Source organism: Cavia porcellus, unplaced genomic scaffold, assembly GCF_034190915.1.
Source record: "Cavia porcellus strain 051 isolate PalLab524CR breed Dunkin Hartley unplaced genomic scaffold, mCavPor4.1 scaffold_9, whole genome shotgun sequence".
Classification (NCBI taxonomy): Eukaryota; Metazoa; Chordata; class Mammalia; order Rodentia; family Caviidae; genus Cavia; species Cavia porcellus.
This window is the reverse complement of record NW_026947492.1, coordinates 25,964,261-25,987,601: the sequence shown is the minus strand read 5'-3', so window position 1 is coordinate 25,987,601 and position 23,341 is coordinate 25,964,261. Positions and strand designations below refer to the sequence as shown.

Here is a 23,341-nt window from a genome sequence, read left to right as displayed (position 1 = left end):
TCAATATTGTAGTGGAATTTATATGCCTATTCTTTAAAGTTCTACTGAATTCAGATGCAGAGCCTACTGATCATATGGGATGGGCATTTTCACCTGTGTCTTGACAGGTTGGGATCAGGACAGGACCCTATGAAGAAGTTTGGGGTGGTGAGTATCTCCTGCCACTGCTGAAACAGTGCTTTGTGACATGGAGAACAAAGACACAGGGGTGCTGCTGCCTATTTGAAATTGGATGATGCAAGGGAAAAAATGGAATGTGGATGATGATTCTTCCTCCACCATGACTCAGCCAGATGGAGCTTAGGTGGGAACTGTTGAAGCAGAATCTCAGCTCTCTGGACACATTGTACTGCCAGGAGGAGAGGATATTTTCCTACGGATGTATCTGAAGAGACAGAAATCTTTACTTTCCAATACTATTAAATCACATTATTCTCTGTGATATTTTATATTTCAAATTTCTTTTTATTCTGCTTTGGTTGGGATTCGATGATAAACTAGTATCTACAAATTAAAAGTTACTGTTTCTTCTCTCGATTATAATAATGAGTTGGACTTGACAAGGTTATTCAAGACTGGAAAGCAACACAAATATACGTATTTGGCAGGGAAAAGGAGAAGGTTAGGAGCAGGGAGATAATAAAAGGTAAATGAAAGACCGTTAAGGCTATTGTCTGCAAGGCACTGCCCGGCTGGAAGGCTCTCCAGCCTCACGCTTCTCTCCACGGAATTCCACTAATACAGGGGCCAGACATCAATGGCGCGGCTGCCTTCCCTCATCGGGATACAATTCAGTAGACATCAGTGCTCTCCCCTTTCACCCGAACGTCAGCGCTGCTTGACTCCAAAGACAGGTAATTAACTATCAAACAATAGCAGGGATTTTCAGATTAATTCTGCCTCAGAAGAAATAGGAAAACTCATTTTCAGCAAACAAAAGGGAGGGGTGATTAGATGCCCCAGTGACAAAAGACAGGTATAGATAGGGCCTGGAAACTGATAAGGAGGCCAATTCTTTTTTATTATTATTACACTAATATCTCTGTTTTATAAGCTCTGCATTCTTCTGTTTTGTTTCATGCAAACACGTCTCTAACTGAGATTAAAGTCTCACAGGTGTGCAGGTCAGGCTGAGAAGTCAGTTTTTCACACTTGGGTAAGGAGAACTTTCCTAACGTTTTACAGAGAACACAACAAGCTTTTGCTACCCCAGTGCTCACAGGTACTTAGAGGCACAGGGCTGAGGAGAGATTGTATCCAATTGCCCTTAAATGAGCAAACCCTTTAGTCCCACTGGAAGTTTCAGCCACTGCATGTTTTCTAAACTCTGTTTTCTTCCAAGGAACAATGAAGGGAGGGGTAGAGATGGCACAAGTTACAAAAGCTTGGTTTGGCAGCAAGAGCAAGAGGATAAAAGGGCTAAAGCATTCAGCTGGACTCCAGAAGCAGCTACTTATTAATTACACTCAAAGCAGAAAACTGTAAGGTCAGGGGGATGGAAGCCCTAGATCTATGTTTTAATAAATCTTAGCTAGATCTCCCTCACTCTGTCCTTAAGAATAGTGTTCTGGTTGTCTGACTGGAAGTACAAATCCTTGAGTGGCATTTCTTATGTTTTCATATTGTGAATGGTGTATTTAAGGCACCTCACTGTCAAGAAGTCCAAACCTCCAAACCCGTTCACTTCCGCAGAACGCATTTTACTGTGTGATACATTGGTGTATGAGTGTTGGCTTCTCCCAGTATGGCAAGGTAGAAATCTCAGAATCCAAATGGATCCCTCTCCTTGGCTTTCCTATTTTACCAGTCCAAAACTCTGCCCATTTCCTTTAGCTATGTCTTTGGGCCTTCTCTGTTCTGGCTGAGAAAAGAATTCCCCTTTTCAAAAGAAAGCGATGCTTTGATACAAACAAAACAAAAAAACTCACCAAAAAACAAGACAAACAAATGCTGATGTTTGTTGTTTTAATGTCTGTTTTTTCTCCAAAATTCCATTCTCTTTTCTATGATACACCTGGCCTTCAATATAAAGGAGGAATTCCAGCTTTAACATCAAGGGCTTGTCCATGCTCATCCAAGAGAGCTTCATTGATGGAAGTTCACCCAAGAGGTGAACATGGTGCTTATAGCTGAAGATCCCACCCACGGGGAGCTCATGGACCAGGGCTCACCAGCACCAGAAATTTGGGGTGAGGCATAAGTGCAGAACACATTTGTCCATAGGTTATTTCGGCAGGCTTTAAAGGTCTCATCAGAGAGCATGGGGTGAAGGTCCCACATTTCAGATACTTCAGGAGCATCTGGAGTAGGGATTCAGCCCACAGCATCCATACATCTAGAAGGTAAATTCTGGTGAGAAGCTGATCTGGCCAAAAGTCACATAAACCCATCTTCTCCACACAAAGGTGAATGAACGCTTTACAGGCAGCTCTTTGTCATCCTCCTATGCCAAGTCCCTGACGAGGGGACTAGTCACCAGTACTGCACTGAGTGGTTATTAACTGTCTGTTGGAATGTAGAAAGGAATGCTGCAAGGTCAGCACCATTACTGTCTGTAAGAACTAAACACAGGATGAAGCAAGAGAACTTAGTACAAAGAAGCAGGGGGTGAAGGGGAGGTTTGATAGTCAGAATTTTACATATTGTCCTAGAAAATAAATTGAAATCAGGATATTGTGAAAATGCTAGCACTTTCCGTCTGGGTCTCTGTATCTACAATGCTGAGCATACATAGAGAAAAACACATGCACATAAGCAGACTCTCAGGTTCTTTGTTCTTGCTGCTGGTTTTCATTTTTGTTTTTCAATGATCATATCATCCTGAAAACACAGTGTGTCTGACTTGCATTCCAGCCCTGCTCTGTTCAGGGTTGAAAAGCAACTTAAATCCAGACAGTCAGCTTCTGGGAGGGGAATTAGGGCTTCTGTTGAGAATAATAAATGATCCCTAAATAAATATATTTCTTTTTTTAAATCCTGAATGGTAGCGTATCCACTTCCCAACACAGAGACACATGAGTCAGCTCTATTTAGTCTGTGTGATTGCTTTGAAGAGGGGACAAGTTGACTCTGAAAAAAACTATGGTCTCCTATTCATTAGAGTGTCAATAATACCCAGTCCAGACATATTGACAGCGGATTAGCTTGGGCTGATTCTGTGTACAAACCAATGCGTTTTTTAACTCAGCTTGTTTCCAGATCAATACACCCATCAGCGTTTGGAAATTAGCCCAAGATGAGATTCCAATACCCGAGGTGGTGTGTCATGCTAAGACGGCACTGGACAAGGGACAGGTGTAAACACCTAACTGTGAATTAGACATTTTCCTTTAGTTTGGACATCTGTGGAGATGAATGTGGACCAGAGCATTTCACCTCCTCCCATCACCTCTTCCCTCTGGTACCGCTCAGCCTTCGATCTTGCAGCCATGCAAGTTCTCTGCACCATAATTCAGTCACTGGCTTCAATAAGCACTTATTAAATATCCAATTCGTTTAAAGCACTCTACCAAGTGTTTAAGGTTGGTGTATGTAGGTGGACACAAGGTGGTTTTAGAGAAAAAAGTGGACAGAAACAGGTTTCTTGTTTCAAGAGATTTCAGTATTTTTCATAATCCCTTCTATCTTCTGTCTCCATAAATGTTCTGTTTCCTAAAGCAAATATCTTCTTGTGGTTCATAGCCTTTCATTATCATAGCTATATTCTATCCTAGGAATAATGTCATCACTGCTGCCTAGTGTGAATGTTCTAGAAGCAACCACTGGAGCATTCACCAATCTCCCTATACAACAGTCATCCTTAACCTCTTACTTTGTTTATCAACAGCAAGAATGAATTTTCTGTTAAAAACATAGACACACTGAAATCAAGACCTCACATGACATTCTCCCTCTTCTCTTTATAATTCACTCTGATATCTTCTATGAATTTTTATTTCAAAATGCCACTTGCATGCAGCAGCTTGAAAAGTATTCTTTCTAGAACCAATCAAAGAAACAAACCATTACCATTTCCTCTGGTGAAAAAAGTAAGAAACAATAATATCTTGCTGTGGCCACACGCTGCCCTAGCATGATGGTTTTCAAGGTCCCTGGCTTCATCTCTGGCCAAGCTGGTCCTGATCCTGCACCCGCTCCATCTTGTTCTCTTCTTGTTACTGATCACTCTGCCCTGTTCTCCACTGTACTCATCAATGACCTAAGTTTTATTTTCCTCTCACTTCTCACAGCTAGAAGTCCCCTGATCCTTCCAGCCCCTTGAGTTCCGAAGCCCTACAACTTCCTGTTTTCTCTAACCAATCCCCCTGACTGCGGATCACCTTTTTCTCAAGCACAGTGACAGGAAGCATTGGCTGCAGAAGCCTCTAGCAGAAGATGTTGTTGCCCTGCACCTGTCATTTGTCTGGATGAAGGGAACCTGAAATCAGACTGGGAGAGGCCCTGCCATGGAGCAGCTGGCACGCTGTTGCCCTATAGCTTTAGCATCTGAGCATAAAAGAACAATTTAACCAATGGTACAAGGTGTTTAAACAGTTATTAACAGCAACAGTGTTTAAAAAGCATATGGTAGCTTAATACCTAACATGTAAATGGCCCTTCTGTGGCCTTTCACTGAGTGATTCATATGCGGCACAGATAGAATGTATCCCTCACCCAGTTCCTAACATTGACCCCATTTTACAGAAAGAGACCCTGAGGCATCATGGTAACTTGATCAAGTTCTCATAGCTGGAAAGCTCCTCAGTGAGGCTCCAAGCAACTACTAAACTAGAAACACATCCACACGTTAAGGGTTGTCCAAATGTCTCAAGATCACTACAGCTTTGTGGGAAGAGGAAAACACCAGTACCAAGTTCAGAGAAACAGAGCAGCACCCAGAGAAATACATAAGTATACACAAAACAAACAAAAACATAAGCAAAGCTAGAACGTACATGAGGTCTCAAAAGTGCAGAATGGGGAGAGACCAGAGGTGCTACCAAAACAGAGAATCAGTTAAAAGAGAAACCTAGAACTGAAAACCCAGGACTCGGAGAGGAGAGACTAAAGACACTGGAATCAATGAGGGTGGCTGGGAAGGATACACTTGAGGTGAGCTCCAAGGGCCTCCTGCTTGGCTCTGCTTTCCTTGAAGGCTACTCTAGGTCATGGCATTCATACAGCATTAAAGGAGTCTTTAAATGTTGGCCTTAAAATAAAGCTAGCTTAGAGCTGAACAGAACATTTTAAAAACACATAGAGGGGAAAAAAGCCAAGAAGGTAATAATTAGAAGGTCATTGTCTAAGAAAATATATTATTAGAATAAAACAAAAAAGTCCTAGCCCTATTCAGTGGACTGGAATTCAGCTTTTAAGTGCAAAATGCAATGTGACAACCAGAGAGGGATCCTTACTGAAGAGAAGAAACAGAACGCAATCATGTCAACAATCCAGGTAAAGTCACTGGTGCAGGCTGCCCCGGCTCCCTGGCCCTCCAGCAAGCCCTGCCTACCTTGTACAATGAGGTGGACCCTGGAGGTCTTTGGGTGGTTGTCTGTCTGCACGGAGCAGGTGTATGGACCCTCGTCGTACACATCCACGTTCTGGATCTCGATGCTGTACTGGGTCTGGGTGTTGCTCAGGAGGACCACACGAGGGTCCAGGCACCACTTGTCATTCCCAGCATAGAGGATGGTGCTGCGGTTCAGCCAGGCTACCCGGGTGACCCGGTTGTCGATAGTGCACCTGAAGATAAGATCAGACAGGAATGTCAAAGGACCAGAGAGAAAGCAGGGGCCACAAGAGTGGGGTCTCTGCAGAAATGCTAGAGGTCCTTTTCTCACACTTTGTGTTATTTCTTCACCCTTGTATATATGCATGCATCTTTTTGTTGTGGTTGTTTGTTTGTTTTGACCGCTCCTGGATGGAATGCTCTGGAGCTTGGCAGCAGAGGAGTATTGTGCTTATTACCTCAGAACATCTCAGGCTTTTAGGTCCTGCAAGTAATAAATGCTTCTGAAACCACCCAACCAAAGGATATCTTCAAAGCAGCTGGGTTATGACCTGCACTCTCCAAAGAATGGCTGGACCATCCAAGGAAGTGCCACTGGCTATCCCTTGGTTCAAGGGTTTCCATGATATGGGTGCTGGTAATCCCTTGCATTAGTGTCAAGATATTCTGCGTATACTAAAACCTTCAGTGCTTACAACTCGGTGGAATATGTGTTACTGGAAAAAGATTCAGAAATGAGGAAACTAAATAATTCTCCAGTTCACACAGTTAACATGTGTGAGCTCAGAAACCCAGCTTTTAACTACTACCCATCATTCCACTCATCTTAGAATAGCAAACTCTGACAGACGGCTTCTGAAGTCAAACTAAATATGGACCACCACCATCCATTGCTATTACCTTCATTATACCCAGGGGCAGAAATGTTCAATTATTGCTAGACTAAAGGCATTTTCCAAACTGTTTGCACATATAAAAATAGATTTCTTTTTCCTTTATTTTTGCATCTGGAGTCCTCAGATTGTGGAAGCTTCCTTGTCTTTTCTATACTTTGAAATTTCCCAGCAACTCTTGCCAAGTCCTCCTCATGTCTTTCTGTCTATATTCATTTTTCTCTCTTACTGCACCAGTATGTTATACGGCCTTAGGCTAAATTCACAAACTCAGTGTCCTGATCCTAACTATAATGCTGAAAATAACAGTGTTTCAAGGTATGTATAATGATGCCTCAAATTCATACATTCTTTGCAATGCACAGGGCACTTTTCTATTTATTCTCTTTGTCTCATTTGATTCCTTTAATATCTGTGAGGCAGGTGTCTTCACTAATTCTCTGTTTTAATGACAGACTTTAGAGGTTCAGGCGGTCTAGGTCTTGCTCAAGGGAAGGACAAGGAAGAACAGGAATCTCATCTTTTACCAGGTTTTGTAGTCCTAGTCTTGAGTATGCTGCTGAAGGTACAAAGGTGAATTTTTCACTGGGGAGGGCTTTTGATTCTATTGAATTCTCAAAATGATCTGTGACCATAAAAAAACAAAGCAATGAAATTCTGTGAGCTACCGCTGACCACCACTGCACTGCTATTTCTGGCTTCTGTAGCTGCTCTCTCCAGACAAGACATCCTGTACTTGTACTTACTCTGCTTCACTTGTGCAAATGTCATACCACTAATGGACAGCCACTCAGGAGCAGGTGGATGCTTGCAGAGAACTCCTATGGGGAAACTACCCAACAAGAAACAGGGTCGCTCTGGTGCCCAGAGAGCTTTGTGCTGAGTATCACAGTTTCTGGCCATGCTGGACAGATGCCAGCCTTTCTGGTGCCATTCTCATATAAAACATTCAAGTGACTGAAGTGCCACTTAGAGAATATCAGATGACTACCTCTAGAAGTGAATGAGGGCCCCATATACTGGCATCACTGGAGGTTTCTAATCTCTATGGTCCTCTGTTCTACTGGTTCAGAACTTTACCAGTCCAGAAATATAGTAATACAAGTTTATAACAGTGGCCCAATCGGGTCATGTACAGACTAAGTTTTAAAAGACACTGGTGTGGAGCAGTTCATAGAGGACTACTTGGGCATAATGCAAATTGAAAATGCAGACATTTGTGCAAGAATTAGAAAGCATTTCAAGAAAATGAGAGTAGAACATGAAACCAAATATGGTTCTCAGGAAAATAAACATCACAGGGCCAGCTCTGGATGTTTCAGAAATGCTTGTGGGCCCTGCTGTTGTGCAGACTCTGATACAGCAGGTCTGAAGTGGCGCCTGAGATTCTGCATCACACACAGCTCTTCCAGGGAGCTGGTGCTAACAGTTTCTGGACAGTCCCAGAGCAGTATTTCTGTGAAGGTGAATTTTGTGCGCAGAAGCATTTGAGAAGCCCTGTCTATGCACCCACCATGCAAAAGTGTGATGGGATGGGCAAAGGGCCCTACAGAGACCTTTTGGAGCCTTGTGAAAATTGCAGTTTTCTCCAGACCCACACCAGAGACCATGAATAAGACTCTTCATTTTAATAAGATTTTCAGGCAATTGTTACTGTTTGTGTCTAGATGTCTGCCCACAGTCTCATGAAGGCATGGGTAGCAGGCTTTTTTGGAGGCAGCTAAATCTAGAGTGTGTGACTGATTCATAGTGTAATGCTGGGATTAAGGGTGCTGGGATTAAAAGGGGGTGACTTCTGGCTCATTCCACTTGTTGGATTGACACTTCCCTACTCCCAGTAGGCTAGATACAATATGAGAGGCAGAAAGTGGTTTGTTTGCTTTCTTATGGTTTTTCCTGTCTTCTACCATAATGAATAGTTGCCCCTCTGCATTATGCCACCCTTGAAGCCAGTCAATTATGGATTGAAACCTCTACAAGCTGTGAGCTAAGTAAACTTCTCCTCCTTTAAATTGGGGTGTCAATTTTTTTTAGCAATGAGAAGACTAACAAGACAATAACTCAAATGCACATAGAGATTTGAATGATCTAAAGTGTAATCCAGGCCTTCTTTTTGGCTTTGCTGACAATACCCAGAATTACTCTAAGACTAAACAGGATAGAAGTACAGTCAACAGATGCTCCTGACACTAATGGTTCCTCCCAGAGTTCTTCCTGCAGCCAGTGTTGTTCACTGCTGGCTGCCTTGCTGAAACATGGATTTGGAATTAGCTTAGCTTGAAATCTATCAAGGACAACACACTCTGCCGCTCACTGTACCAGTGCTATACCTGGGGCAAATTTATGTTAATATCTCTGAGTGTAGTCACTTCTCTGACTTTTGCTTGGATCTAACCAGGGAACTGGTGAAATTTACACTGATATCCAGTGTTTGTGGAACACATATTTCATACCCTAGGTGGGTTGTGAGCTTATTACATGCAGTGTTGACATCTCAAAAATTTGGTTGCACTCAATATTGTTGCCAACAGACGAGGTCAGCCGAGGCTAAGAAACACCTGCATTGACTATGAGCAGACTGGTATTTAGCAGCAGAACCAGGATCCCCTCAAGCTTTGCTTCATCTTGTTTTCCAACTATAGTGTTCTTAAATGTCATATAGCAGTGCTAGAAAGCCAATGCCACTCATGCTGCAGCAGTCTGCTTGCTATCATCGAAAGTTCTAGAAAATTCTAGAAGGTTCCCCTTCACTGTCCAATAGAGGATCAGCAAAGAATGCTTTCATCAATGATTCCCAATCATCATGCCAGCTAATCACAGGGACAATCTGAAGATTCGAGGGTCACTGAGCCCTACGCCTGGTTTCTGACTCAGTGGTTCTGGAGTGGAGCCCATGAGACTGCATGGTGACACATTACTGAGGTGCTGCTGCTGCTGGCCTCTGGCCTGCACTTAGAACCACTGATTCAGAGATCTGGAATGTGGAGAATGAGAGTGAACGACCCTGGAAAGCTATCTCATCACAAACACTTCCCCATTGCTTCACAGGAGAGAACCTTCCTGTTAGCCGATATGTTCTGGGAAGACAGAGCAGACATTTTGGTATTGTTTGCTCACAGAAACTGAAGTCTGACCAGACATCAGTTAAATATCCACAGGGCAGAAAATCGAGACCAACAGAATCCATGCCACATGGATAACAGTTGATCCCAAATGCGAACATCTCATCACCTCAAGAGGAATTCAGGAAGATCATCCCTGACTACCTTGTGAACATCTAATTACTGCAAACTGACTGATAAGAAAGTCTTCCCCCATACCACACCACATTCCAGGGCCAAGAAGGCCCCTCCACAGATACAGAAGTGCTCCGGATGCAGCCAATTCCAGCACAGTTCTGTGGCCCATGATATACTACACTGAGAAGCTGGCATAGCATCAGCTGTGGTTTTGGGCACATCCAAGGTCATGTTTCCATGTCCGAACTGTCAGTGTTAGATATCAGTCTTGCTGAGTCTCCACGGAATTAACTCTGGCTTCTGCAGAGATGGATCACAAAGGTAACTTGGCAGCCAACTCCTGTCACCTCGTCATACGTGCCCCCATCTATCTGTCTCATTTATCCAGTCTCCATAACAATGCCAAGGAGACATTCCTTTCAGGTTAAAAAGAAGAAGAAAAGGAAAGGAAAATAAAACCCATAATTGTTCTCCTTGCCAGACCAAATGCTTTGGTTGGTGAGGAGTAGGGAGAGACTTGGGGGCAGGAAACTCACTGACCCACCTTGCTCTTTTTAGGCACTGCCCTTACAGAGTTTTTCACTGGGATTACTCCTAAGCCACACCCAGACAGTTCACCATCCTTAAGACTGTGATTAAACACATGGTTAACTAAAGATAGTAATATTTCATATTCATCTATCCAAGACTAACCTAGGTAAGCAAAGCTGGAGATGACCATTCATCAGACATCAGGGAAGCCCTTACAGGGTAGAAACACCAGGAAAGGGAAAGGGTGGGAAATGCCAGACCAAACATCACACGTTTCTCACCTTCTCCCGCAGTCTGGAAATATATCCACCTCCCCCATCCCTAACTAACATGACTCTTACAAAACACAGAAGAAGAAACTGCAGACCCGAGCCTTCTAGATGGGACCCTGGAACCCCCACATTGTCTCCACCATGAAGGTTTCAGTCTTCTCACTTCAGTGCTGGACCATCTCGACTCCAGCCCTCCAGCCAGTGGCTACTAGCCGTTAGTGTTCCTCAGAATAACACTCCCAAGCTGTGAGGCCCCCACAGGCAGCCCACAGCTTCCTTTGCTCAGCACCCTGGCAGATTCCGGAGCGAGACAAAGTCTGGGGACACACACTTGCATTCCAGGGCTGAGTCTCTGTCCACATCTGTTCCTGTTTCAGAGAGACTATTTCTTACACAGAATAGACTTGGTCTAGCTGTGCATGGGCTTGGAGGAGGCCCCGGACTGCATCAGTGCAACCTCTTCCATGATGAAAAGCCCCTGTGCATCCTCAGCACAAGCAGCTCCGACTCCGTAAGCACATGTTCATGCAACATGGGAGCCCAGCAGGATAGGGAAAGCCGCCACACCTGTAAAATTCTGCAGCTGCATCTATTGTCCTAAGCTGTACAAATGCAGTCGTCTCTATCCTTTATGTCTTGCTGAAAGGTGGCTTTATTACACGCTGCTTTATAAACAGAGAAATAGCACAAAATGTTTAAGGAAGCCTGGGGTTGTACAGAATAAAACCATTAAAATATAGATTCAAGGCCTCAAAGAATTATTATCAGAAGGAAGAGACAGAGATAGCAAGAGAGAAAGAGGATAGAAAGAAGGAGGGATGAAAGACACATAGAAAGAGGAGAGAAAGGAGGAGGGAATCGGACAAAGAGAGAGAGAGAGAGAGAGAGAGAGAGAGAGAGAGAGAGAGAGAGAGAGATCTCCTGGGAACTGGAAGAAAAGTAAAGCAAAATTATCTGTTTGTAACCTTATGAAGACAGACAAAGAGAGTGTTGAGATCAAAAAGAAAATATTGAAGAAAGGAAAAAAAAAATCCAAACTTGGCCTTTCTTAATCACCCGGCCTGGAGGTCTGAGGGCAATAATGTATCCACACAGAGACCAATGCAACCATTCCTCCTGGCAAATGGCCCTTTAAACGCTTTTGAAAGGAGCACGCCTGAGACCACAGCAGAATAAGTGCGGCTGTCCTTCACAGCACCTGGTTGCAATCACTTCTTATCACAGGGAAACGCTCCAGGTGCCCCAAGTCTGCTCCTCTGAGCATTCGGCTTGTGCCCTGCACCACGCTCCACAGCAAAATATCATAGCACAAGTGGTTCAGAAATACCCACACTCAGGTCCAGGGGTCACACTCACCCCCTGGGCACCGTCCACCTCGGCTTTTGTGGGGAATTGATTTTCAAGGGAAATCAAGAAACATACAAGCCACGGGTTCCGTCACTGACAGTGAAATTCAGACATCAGCTAGCAGCTCGGTTCTTTACCGCAAGAGGTGGCTTCACAGGACAGCCTGCCGCCGCACTGGCTATTTTGAAAGCCTAAAGGAATGCTGATTTTTACAAGTCCAGTTTGGATCTGACTGAGACAAAAGCACTAGATTTATACTCAGTGCATGCGGCATTACTTGTCTTAGCCCTCAATGTTTTCAGTGCCACATGAAAACATGTGCATGATAAAATCTTTCCTCACTGCAAATAATGGCAAGACTGGCCACAACTGGAGCACCGAAGGGAGTGTTTATGGCAGATGAGAAAGGCCATGGGAGGGAAATAACAGACAAGCACCAGTCAGTGCACGCGGCCACCCTGTGAGCCTGCGCTGCTGGAACACAGCTGTGCTTACAGGTTCTAGAGGAGGAGGAAGAAAGGGCTCTGGTAGCTGACTGCTGGCAGGAAAGTCTGAGCTGAGCTATGCTCTTGCTGACCCCCAGGCCCCAACTGGGTCATCTCACCAAGGTTCACATAAGCTCCTGGGGTGGAAATACCTCTTCCTCCTGCAGAGAGTTAATGAGGAGACTAAACAGAACTATGCACGCCTGTGCCTTCTGTGTATGTTACGTGGCTGCTACATGTCCTGCATCCTCATCTTAACTATGGACACCCTTGTAGGCTTGACTCTAAGTTCTTAAAAATGGGACATTCCTTACTCTCTCGTGTGCTCCTCCAGAAAATCTTACAGGGTCCAAACTAAGTGTTCATAACCATTTCTCCACTAATGGATGATTTGATGAAAGTCTCCCATCTTTGACAAATTCCAAAGAACTAAAAGAGGATAAGGCTCATGTCCAGCAAAGACCCCATCTGTGGATGATTATTCTGCAATCATCCTGGCACCCTGAATCTACAACTGTATGCTCCTTTTCCACACTTGGGTGGTCATCTCCTTTCCTGGCTCTGGTGTCTTGGGAATAAAGCTTGAAGGTCTCACTTTGTGGACCTGCAGAACTGCACCTATCTCTAGTCCTTGTCCCAGTCAAACAAAGTAGCACTGCTGCACACAAACTCAACTGAGTTAGGTAAGGTCTGGCTTTTCTGAAATAAATGGCACATTATTTAATTTACACTGGTCAGAAAAATCCAAATCCCACAGAAGGCCCAGGCGAGAGCGCATACTATGTCTGTAAGTTGTCACTCCCACAAACCATTGTTTGTTCAGTGACTGTTATACATGTCGGAGGCAACTTTGCAGCCCAACATGGTTGATCTGTGTCCACTGTATCACAGGACAGGTGGCCAAAACACTGGAGCCTTCCTCAAGGACCAGGCCCACAGCTGGGCAACTTGAAAGTTTTTCTTTGCAATCCCTTTTTAAGTATATTCAAAATAGTCCAAATAGAAACTCAGATCTCGTACAACCCATCAAAGAGGCTAACTATTACCAGGCGAAGAAGCCCGGAAGTATTGGTAGTGAATTCAGTGGGAATCTGTCTTATACAAAGTTTGCCATTTGACCTTGGGCTTCAGTGAGTGATTTTTGAAAGCTCCACTTTATCCCCTCTGATGGTTAACTTTGAGCATCAATCTGACTGACCATAGCATGCCCAGATAGCTGGCAAAGCATTATTTCTGGGATTGCCTGTGAGAGTGTTTCTGGAAAGGACAGTACTTAAATGAGCAGGCTGGGAGAGGAAGATCTTTCTTCACCAACTTGGGGTTCTAATGGAATAGGTCCTGATAGTCTCTCTGTGCACTAAGACATTCATCTTCCCTCCTGCCCATGAACACTTTCAACGTGGATGGAAATACTCTTGGTGTCAGTAAACTCTTACAATCTCTAGACAGATGGATAGAGAGATAGATGCTAGACACACAGACAGACAGACAGATCCTATTGGTTCTGTTTCTCTGGTGAACACTAGTGTTGCTCAGGCACGAAATATGCTGGTACAGTGGTCTACTTCCTGCTTTTACCTGAACGGTGTTCATTTTTGGAATTCAGTAAGCCCCTTTATTTGAAAGATCTTTACTGTTTTTAGATAACTTCTGATCCTACTAAGCCCTAGCTTAAATATAATTTCATATTCCAGTTACATGTTCTCTGCAGTGTCTGCATCTCCTGGAGTATTCTTCAGACATGCTTTATTCTGTTATGAGTTGGCAGCAATACGTTCAGTATTTTATCTTATTTTATTTTATTTTATTTTATTTTATTTTATTTTGTCTTTTGGAGACAGAGTCTCACTGTGCAGTTCAGGCTGGCCTTGAGTTCACTTTGTAGCCCAGGCTCCTCTTGAACTTGAAAGGATCCTCTTGCCTCAGCCTCCAGAGTACTGGGATTACAGGAGTGTGCCACCACACCCAGCTCATTGCTTGTCTTTTTGTAATATATGAAATTCTGTGAAGGCCAAAAGTAGTACCTTCCTAATCTAAAACTCTGAAGTGCTCCAAACCTGATGAATTTTTGAGCGATGCTATAAGTTGATGTGACATAAGTTGAAAATTACACATCATGAAATGTTTCCTTAGAAGAATTAAAGTATTACCCAATGTTACTTTCAGATACATATATGTGTAAACAAATATATAAACAAACAAATATTGTGTTTAATCTTGGCCCCAGCTTCAAGCTATCTCAATATCTATTATGCAATATTCCAAATCCTAACTATAGCCCCCAAATCTGAACCATTGCAAGCACTTTATACTAGGGATTCTCAGCCTGGCCTGTTTATGCCTCTATTCCAAGCAGTGCTCCTAGAGTCATGGTTTCTTCAGGGCACTTGGGATCTGCCTGAAGAGAACAGGGCAGGGAGGAACAGGAGCCAGGAGCAAAGGTGTGAGGGAGGTGCTGGAGAAGTGGGATGGAAGTGTGGACCAAGAGAAATAAGAGACTTCATCAGAAAAGTGCAGGAGGGTGCGGCCAGTGAGTGTGCCCCTGCGATGCCTCTGTGCCCGGCTTGGCTTCCCCTGCAGACCACTCTGCACAAGCGAGTGTGTTCTGGGTACCCCTGGGAAGTTCAGCCCATGGGAGACACTGGAGATCCAGTGTCGTGGGCAAAGGTGAGAGGTCCTTGGCCAGAGGCTCTTTCCACATCGCCTCCCTCCCAGGAAAGACCTGCAACTTTGTCCCCTTTCCCTGCACTGGAAGCGCTAAGGCTACCTCCTTGTCACCAGTCACAGAATCCTGAGCTTTTCTACACCTTAGCTGCCCCTTTGTAAATAACCACTTTATTAAATTCCCCTCAAATCACCCAATTTCAGCATGGAATCCCTACCCCGCAGGAGCCCTGATCATCGCAGGCAGTGTGCAATATGCTGTTCAAGGCCTTTTCAGTTTATTATGAGGACAAAGAACAGCGAGAGTCCCAAAATGAAGCACTCCACACAGGCTGCCTCAGAGAACAACTGAGCGCTCACACAGCCAATACTCGAGCTGGCCTCCCTCTCCTATGTGGGCATTCCTACCCGGCGAGGCTAAGGCTGGGAAAAGAAATGAGATTCCGGGCAAAGAGTCCATCTAGGCTCTTCTTCATCTTTGTGTGCCTCTCATCCTGCCTGTGACGGCCAGCTTGTGTGAAGCCTGCACCAAAGGTGGGCTTCATCCATTCCCAGATAAGTGGGCCCTTGCTGGCAGGGTATTTGCACCAAGTCAACGGGAAACCTCACGGGTAAATGGGGATGGGTGCTTTAATCCAGACACACTGTGCTAGGCCACAGAAGGAGCTGGGAACATCTGGCTCCCCGCCTCAGGGCTCAGTGTGGCCAAGGAAAATGTACCCACCTGGTGGTGCTCCAGCTTTGGATGAGGCAGCCTCATTATTTCTCCTAGCCTTAACCTCAGGGCTAATTCCATCCCCAGCTCCTTGCAAGCTCTGGCCCTCTGCAGTCCTGGGCCCTGCCTCAGGCATCCACCTATCACCCTGGTCATCATCTGTTTTAGCATCTGAACACCACCAGCGTGGAGAAACCACCCACACCTGAGACCAAATGCTGCGGGTGTTTTCCTTCCACACAGTGCGTATAAATTCAGTGCCCAGGTGATACCTGTTTCAGTGGCTTTGTACATGTATGACAAAGTACATGGGTGACCTTGTGTACAAATGAAAGTGCACACACTCCTGACCCTGTCTTGGTGTGGGAGGAAATGAGGGAAAACCATTGGTTCCCAACTAATAGGAAACTGTGTGCATGTACCAGCACCCACATTGCATACAGCGGGGAAGAGCAGGCCTATCAAAGCTGTAACTGCAAGTTAACAGAGTGGCCTCCTGAGTCAGAGGGTGGCTTCTGTGAGCTCTTACTGGAGGACCTTGGTCACTCATCATTTCGTCTTTTGGTGGGGCCACTGTGCATGACCCACCGCCTGGGGCCTGGGCAGAAGCAAGGGACAGCTGGTAAACAGGCTGGCCTCCTAAGACAGAACCTGTGCCCTTGCAAAGCCCCATTTCCTCCACCAGAAAGGGGAGATGTAGACGAAATGAGAGGGTAGACCAGTGTGCAGCTGTGCCCCTGAGCAGCTGAGGCTTGTCCATCTCCATCCATCCCTGCCTTGTGAAGCTCACAGAAGCCTCTCCCTTCTCTGGTGGCCTGAGGAGACGGGGAGGAAGGTACACCCACAATTCTCAGAACAGGGACTCACTTCACTAGGGAATGTGTGAATCATTACATGATGAAGAGCTGATTGAATCTCTCCAGATAGTTAATTTAGGCAATATGGCTCCCTGGGGAGAGGAGGGCGAGCAGAATGTATCCCCTAGAAGCATTGAGCTCCTGTGGGAAGAGGTGCTCTCTGAGCAGCCTACCGCAGCCCTAGAGCCCTTTCTCAATACATAGGGGAGGACACCATCATTTATGTCAGTCTGTTGGTTTTCTTCAGCAATCCCAGGACGCTTAGTAGCATGACGACTCCTGGAGTTCTTAGCCAGTTTCTCAGGTCTCTGGACTTGTCCAGCAGAAGCTGATTTTGTGAAGTACCCACAGCCAGGGTGCAGGAGATGGGGCCAACAGGCCCTCTTGGCCAACCCCTGCCTTATCTGTCTTCCATTTGAGGACTGTGGAAAGGCCTAGAACTCTCTCTCCAAGGCTGGTGGAAAACCCGAGATGTGTCACAGGTGTTTTCGACTGAGAGAAGGACACTGCTGCAGTTCTGCCTCAATGGCTAACCAAGGGAGGCACAGCTGCAGGGAAGGGATCTCCAGGCCATGGCAGCCCAGGTCTCCAGAAGAGGGGCAGGCCCAGCACAAGACTCTGATGTACAAAGCTCCTGGCATGCTTTGAAGGGAACTAGAAAGCCAGGCTTGGGTGCTGGCCTTGAGAGCCTACACAGCATGCAAGCTCACAGAACACAGTGACAGTTTGTGCAGCCCAGCTCCCTGAGGCCCCTGTCACCATTTCTGACACCTCCTGAGTGTCTGTGTGTCTTTAGAACACGCCTGCCTGCCAGCCACTGCACCTTCCCTGGGCCTGCCTTGGGTTCAGGCATGTGTTGCCTCACACAGACAGCCAGGAGTGCCTGGGCTGCTTCTCCTGCTTCCATCCCAGGACTGGATCCTGACAGTCATCTACACACTCAGCCTTGTCTCAGGGGCTTCTGCTGAGCAACAGAAGCACAGAGGATCTGGTTGTAATTGTCAAGGACTTTTGCTGATTGGAAGAAAACAAGGAGACGGTGTGGGAAGGATTTGGGGGCCACAGAGGGGGGTCACAGAGAAGCGGGTGGCTGCTCTGTGTTGCTGGGCACAGGAGTACAGTGGGTGAGGTGTCCTCACTGCGGGGAGACAGAAGAGATTCTCAGGGTCTGCAGTCAGGAACAGTTGGGAGGAGAGGAGCCACTCTCCATGGGCTGGAAGGCCATGGTCATTTCCAGCTCAGGAGCAATGGTCAGAAGTGGGTACGAGTAGCCATTTCAGTGCTAAAAACAACACCTGAGAATTTCAAAGGTGGTGAAGATCAGGGCTGCACAGACTGGGGCTCTTCTGAAGAGGTAAACTAAAAGAATGCCTGGTAAATGGAGTGAAGGAGAGCTGTGAGTGCCCTGTGTTAACAGTGGTGCCGGAAGCTGTGGACATGGCTGTGACGTAGCCTGGGGTCCTATCTGGAAGGAGCTGGATTGGGAAGAAGCACAGCAGGAAGGTCCAGGAAGGAGATCAACTCAAAGGCCACTGCCAGGAGCTTACATCATGGTGCAGAATGGACTGGAGTCCTCAGAACTATCAATAGGTTCCCTGGGGTCCTTTTCAAAATTGTATGATTATTTTATTTGATTTTTCTAGATGTTTTATTACTACAGGTTTGCAGTACACAGCTATTACACTCTTTGTAGGGCATCGGAGTGTGTACCAGCGTCTTGATGGCGTGGTGAAAGTAGCAGTGGGATGTGAAATCCGAATGTGGGTGGAAGAGAGGGGACGGTACGGTAGGGAAGCCAGACATGCGTGGATTACAGAGGTTTCTCCTTTCAGGGAGCTTTCTAGCTTTCCAAAATGTGCATGGTCTTACACATAAGGCCAAAGACTAAGCAGATATTTCCTCATGGACACAGGCTGAAGTTCACCCCGGGCAGGCAGGCAGGACTATGCGGGAGGAATTCGTGTTGGCTGAGTTCCTCCCCTTGTTCAGGCTTGTGGAACAGTCTGCCCACTCACAGCGCTGTGGACAAACTGAGATGCACATAGTAGGTTTCTTTATCCATTGCTATACTCCTCTACTCACTGGGCACCTGTTATATACTATGCATTGCATTAAGCACTTAAATGGTTCAATACAGAGGCCAGCAAGATAGACACAGGCATGCTCTATTCCTACAGAAGAGGGGTAAAGAGAGACAGAATTGTCACGAAGACATGAGATGTACTCTGTACTCTGTGACAAGAGTCAGTGAGTGATGTGCAGAAAATAGGTATTGGAGAAATTGGCAATCTGTGGGACCAAGGAAGGCCTGCAGGAGTGGTGCTCAGGTGAAAACTTGGCCAGTGAGTCAAAGTCCTATGTACAGATGGACACTGGAAACAGCCCACCATAAGAGAATCATAGAGGTTAAATCTACACAGTGTTTGTGCACAAGCCCATTTAGCTACTTAATCCCAAAAAGACTTGGAATGAGAGGCTGCAACTCCAGGTTTCTTAACCCAAGACAAAATGTTGGTGTTTCTTGAGCCAGTGGAGTCCAGAGAAGCCATAATGAATGCCGGCTTGCCTTACAATGCACTGGGTGTTACTCACATTCTAACAAGATCATTGCTACTTGGAAGCTACCATGTGGTGGTGTATTTCATCTGGTACCAATGTGTATGCTCCCAAGCCTGTGCTTTTGGTTGGATTTCCATGGACTGACAGTACCCAGGTCCTGGTTCCCATACCTAATCTATTGAAATAAGCCTGAATTTCTAGTCTTACTGTGACTTGGTTCCTCCCTGTATATCAGACAGGAAAGGATGGTTTGCCCACTCTGCTTTAAGATTGCTAGGAGGATGGGAGCATTCACTGAGAGACAGAACAAAAGGCTTAGCAAGAGCACGGAGATATGAATGTCTGCACATCTCCTTGTTAAAGGCAGGGCCTCTTCAGGATTATTTTCCAAGTATCCAATACATGCCTCTATCACCATGCTCAGCATTACACATGCACTTATTGTGCTTAAATGCCTGCAGAGACACAGTGCTCACTCTTCAGAACAAAATATCTTCCTTATGCTCAATATTTTAGGAGCTTATGAAACAAAGAAGATAAAGGCACTTAAATGAGAGAAAGCATGGGCCCTGCAGGCAACTGGATGACAAACTCGAGACATATGTGAACAGAAATAGCCCTACTTCAGCACTCAATTCTGTACAACAATTAGGAAGCTCTCAAAAGAAATGTCTTGCTGGACAGTGTGGCACATGTCTATGATTACAGATACTGGGAGGCTGAGGCAGGAAGATTGGAAACTGGAGTTAAGCCTGGGCAAGTTATTGAGGTCCTATCTCAAAATAAAATAAAAAGGGGACAGGGGATGTAATTTGTTGGTAGAGACCTTGCCTAGCATGTGTAAGATCACAGGCTCCTCCCCAATACTACCCCTCTCAAAAAACAAAAACAAAACAAAACAAAAAGACAGAGAAAGAAAGTAAAACAGACTTGTCTTTCTTCCTTGTAATTATGTCCCTATGTGAAGAGGAAGTCCAGTAAGATCCCTCCTGATCTCTTTGGGGTTTTCTTCTAACTGGTCTCTGTAGGAAGGAATTCCTACAGAGAAGAAATTCCTACTCTGTAGGAAGGAATAGCCAGGGTCCTAGCTCCTTCCAAGCATAAATTCTCCCTGACCTTGAACCTTCAACAAGCTCAAATCATCTCTTAACCTCTTGCAAAGCTGTGGCTCTTTACACACTGAGTGTGGGGCAGTGGGGTGTTTGAACTAGGCTCAGCTCATCCAGATGGACACACAGATGTTCTACACTTCCTACCTGGCCTCTTGATGCCAAGCTCCACCTCTCCAACCCACCATGCTGGGAGATCTTAGAGGGACTTCGCTAAACACTTTTTTGACATGCACTTATTCAGACTCTTCAGTGTTTTCCACTGTGTTCAGCAGAACCTTAAATATTTTGGAAGGATACTCCTGTGCCAGACATTTGGAGCACTGATCAGGCTTCTAAGCTCAGTTAGACCACTGCTTTATGGAGAAGCGGTGAAGCACTGTGAGTTTATAGCCTTTGTGTGTCTTCCCAGGGTGGCATCTCACTCTCAGCCCTTGGTCTAGAGCACCTCCCGCTTCCCACCCATGTGCAACAGCCCTCACAAGGACCCTGTAACCTACCAGCCCTGTCCCTTATGCAGCTCCATCATCAGCCTCCCCAGACATATGGCACCTGTGAGGCAGGGCAGTGTGATTCCTGTATCTGTGTGAAAACCATTGTGTGTCCTGAGTGATGGTCATGGTCATCTGATAAACAGTGAACTCTGTGAAGGAAGGCACATGCAGCAGGCATCCATCCTAACCAGGTGTTTCTGAGACAACCGCTGTCCGTGTGTGCAGCCCAGACGCTGAGCTCTCTTCAGACTTCTCCATGGTTACTCCCTCTAGGCTGCCAGACCTCACGTGCCTGCATCTGTGGCACATGTGAACTGTGCTATAAGAAGCTGCAAAGCCCGCAAAGGTCTGCAGGAGGAGAATGCCACAGCCTGTTCCATAGGAGTGTTTTTGTTAATTAAGCGGAAAAATAACTTACAGTCTCCTCATGCATGATAGCATGTAAAGGCCCTCCACATGTAATTAGCATCTGATGGCATCATCAGAACAAAGCTGAGGGCCGAGACACATCTCAATCCCAGATAAGAGGATACAGAATGGGAGATTGTGAGCGAGACACTTGGTCTTCCTGGCCTCCACCTTGCATCTGTGCAAGGGCCCAGTGTGCGGGCCTCACTGCGACCAAGCTCCTGTTCTATTTTGTGGTGATCCTGGCAGACTCTGCTGGCCACCCCTTCTGCCTCCTGTGTCCCCAACACAAATCTCATCCTCTTCCTTCACACTCTGCAAGGGAACAGAGAGGGATGATTGAATAGGAAAGGAAGTGGAAAGACAGAGATGCCAAATGTGAATCATTGCAAAATATACCTTCACTTCTTATGGAGATTTCTTGGGAGAAATAAAGGAATTCAGTGGAAAGGTTACATTGTATTTCTCATCAACACAGCATAGGAGAATCCAGTAACATTAACTAGAATATGAAGGTACATGGTAAAATTTGTAACAGGACCCCGCCTTTACTGTTCTCATCCAAGTAAGAGAGATGAGGACCCACACCTTTGCCCTCCTTCTGCTAGGAGACACATTTCACTATCTTAATCTTATGACAGTGAGACCCATGAGGTGTTTCTCAGTGTATCCCTGACAAACCTAACTAGTCTCACTGTTGAGGCTTTCCTTTCTTTACCCTTAGCCCACTGATTGGCTGATTTCTGTTTCAGATGACCTCCTATCCCAGTAGTTCCTCCTCATCTGGAGGGTGTGCTTCCAAAATCCCCACGGATGCCTGGAGTTGCAGATAGCTCCAAACTCCAAATTGCAGATAGCTGCATACATACACACCAATGATTAGGTTAGTCATAAATTAGGCACGGTATGAGATTAACAACAATAAGCAACAAAGAACAATTGTAACAATGCACTACAATACAAGTTACATTATCATGGCTTTTCACTCTCAGAATATCACACTGTACTCTCTGCTGGTCAGCGGGATGATTCGTCTCCCAAGGGGGGCACAGTGAGCTGGTGCCTGGTTTCGTCACGCTCTTCCCAGCCACAAAATGTGAAACTTAGGAGTTGTTTATTTCTGGAATTCCATTTAATATTTTCAGACCACAGTTGATTTCAGGTAGCTGAAACTGCAGAATGTGAGTCTATGGACAAGAGACCTATACTGCAGGTCGCCACTGAGAAGCTCATACTCGGCTCCTTTCTGCTTAGGAAAATATTAACACAAGAAGGAATTGCCTTTGCCATAAGCCCTAAGAAACTGCAGTTGGGTTCACTTCATTAAGAGTAGATGGACTTTGGAAGTTTTAGTTGCATTAAACCTGTTAGAAATCAGCAGAAGACCTTTAGAAGAAGTAGCAGGGCCAGTAGGGAAACAAACCAGAGAAGAGTTGAGGGAATGAGATTAAGACAGACAAAAGCATCAGCAGAGCCTGTATCACTGAGGCTGTACACACTCAGTACCTCTAACGGCCTATATTCTTCCTTCTGGCTTTCTCCTGTATGAAGTGAGCCCCAATAGGCAATGATTGATGGAGAGATGCAACCACATATTCTCTGAGTCCATCAAGAAAACTAATACCAACAATAATCGAAACCCTACTTTGGTACCCTAACAAGTCTTTCTTCCCACAACTGTGAAGCAGAGCAGCTAGGAAGTGGGAGTTGGCCAGAGCTGTTCGCACATCCAGGTAGGTACGAGGAACCTACCTACGCTCATCTTTAGAATTTCCATCTTTAAATGCATGTTTTTACCTTCAAAGTTAAGACAGGAACTCAGAGGAATTTAAGCACCTGGGTTATGTTTCCCAAAGTTCTGAGATGTAAGCTCACCTGGGAACAGCAAACCTAGTCAGGGGCTTCTGGGATCTGTTTGTTGCCCTTCTGTGATCTCTCACTGAAGATAAAACAGACACTTTGAACCAATATGCATATAAGATGCTAGAAAAAAAACCCCTAAGTTGGTTCTAAATCTATCATTAGAGACTCAGTAGTAACAATACTTACACATTCATGTGCTTTATACTATGTCGCTCTTTCTAGACAGGTAAAGTTTGGTATGAAGGCTCTAGACAATTGCCTTTCAGCTGCTCTTCTAGAATACGTGCTCACACTCCACACTAACACAGAAGCTGCTTTCGCAAGTGCCCTTTCCCAGGGGTATTTTGTGAAGACTCGTCTTCATGCAAGGAGTTATGAGGCCAATAACACAATCCTTCCTCAGAAGAGACCTCC

At 45.4% G+C, this 23,341-nt stretch overlaps 1 protein-coding gene across 7 annotated transcripts in view; it reads right to left on the bottom strand.

Annotated features, from left to right (window-relative positions):
- Ntm (neurotrimin) overlaps positions 1-23,341 on the bottom strand; it is a 921,649-nt gene that overhangs the window by 172,435 nt on the left and 725,873 nt on the right. For all 7 annotated transcript variants that reach the window (XM_063256104.1, XM_063256103.1, XM_063256105.1 and 4 more), the window contains exon 3: positions 5,492-5,724. In XM_063256104.1, the coding sequence (XP_063112174.1) occupies positions 5,492-5,724 (233 nt within the window). The remainder of the gene's footprint in view (positions 1-5,491; positions 5,725-23,341) is intronic.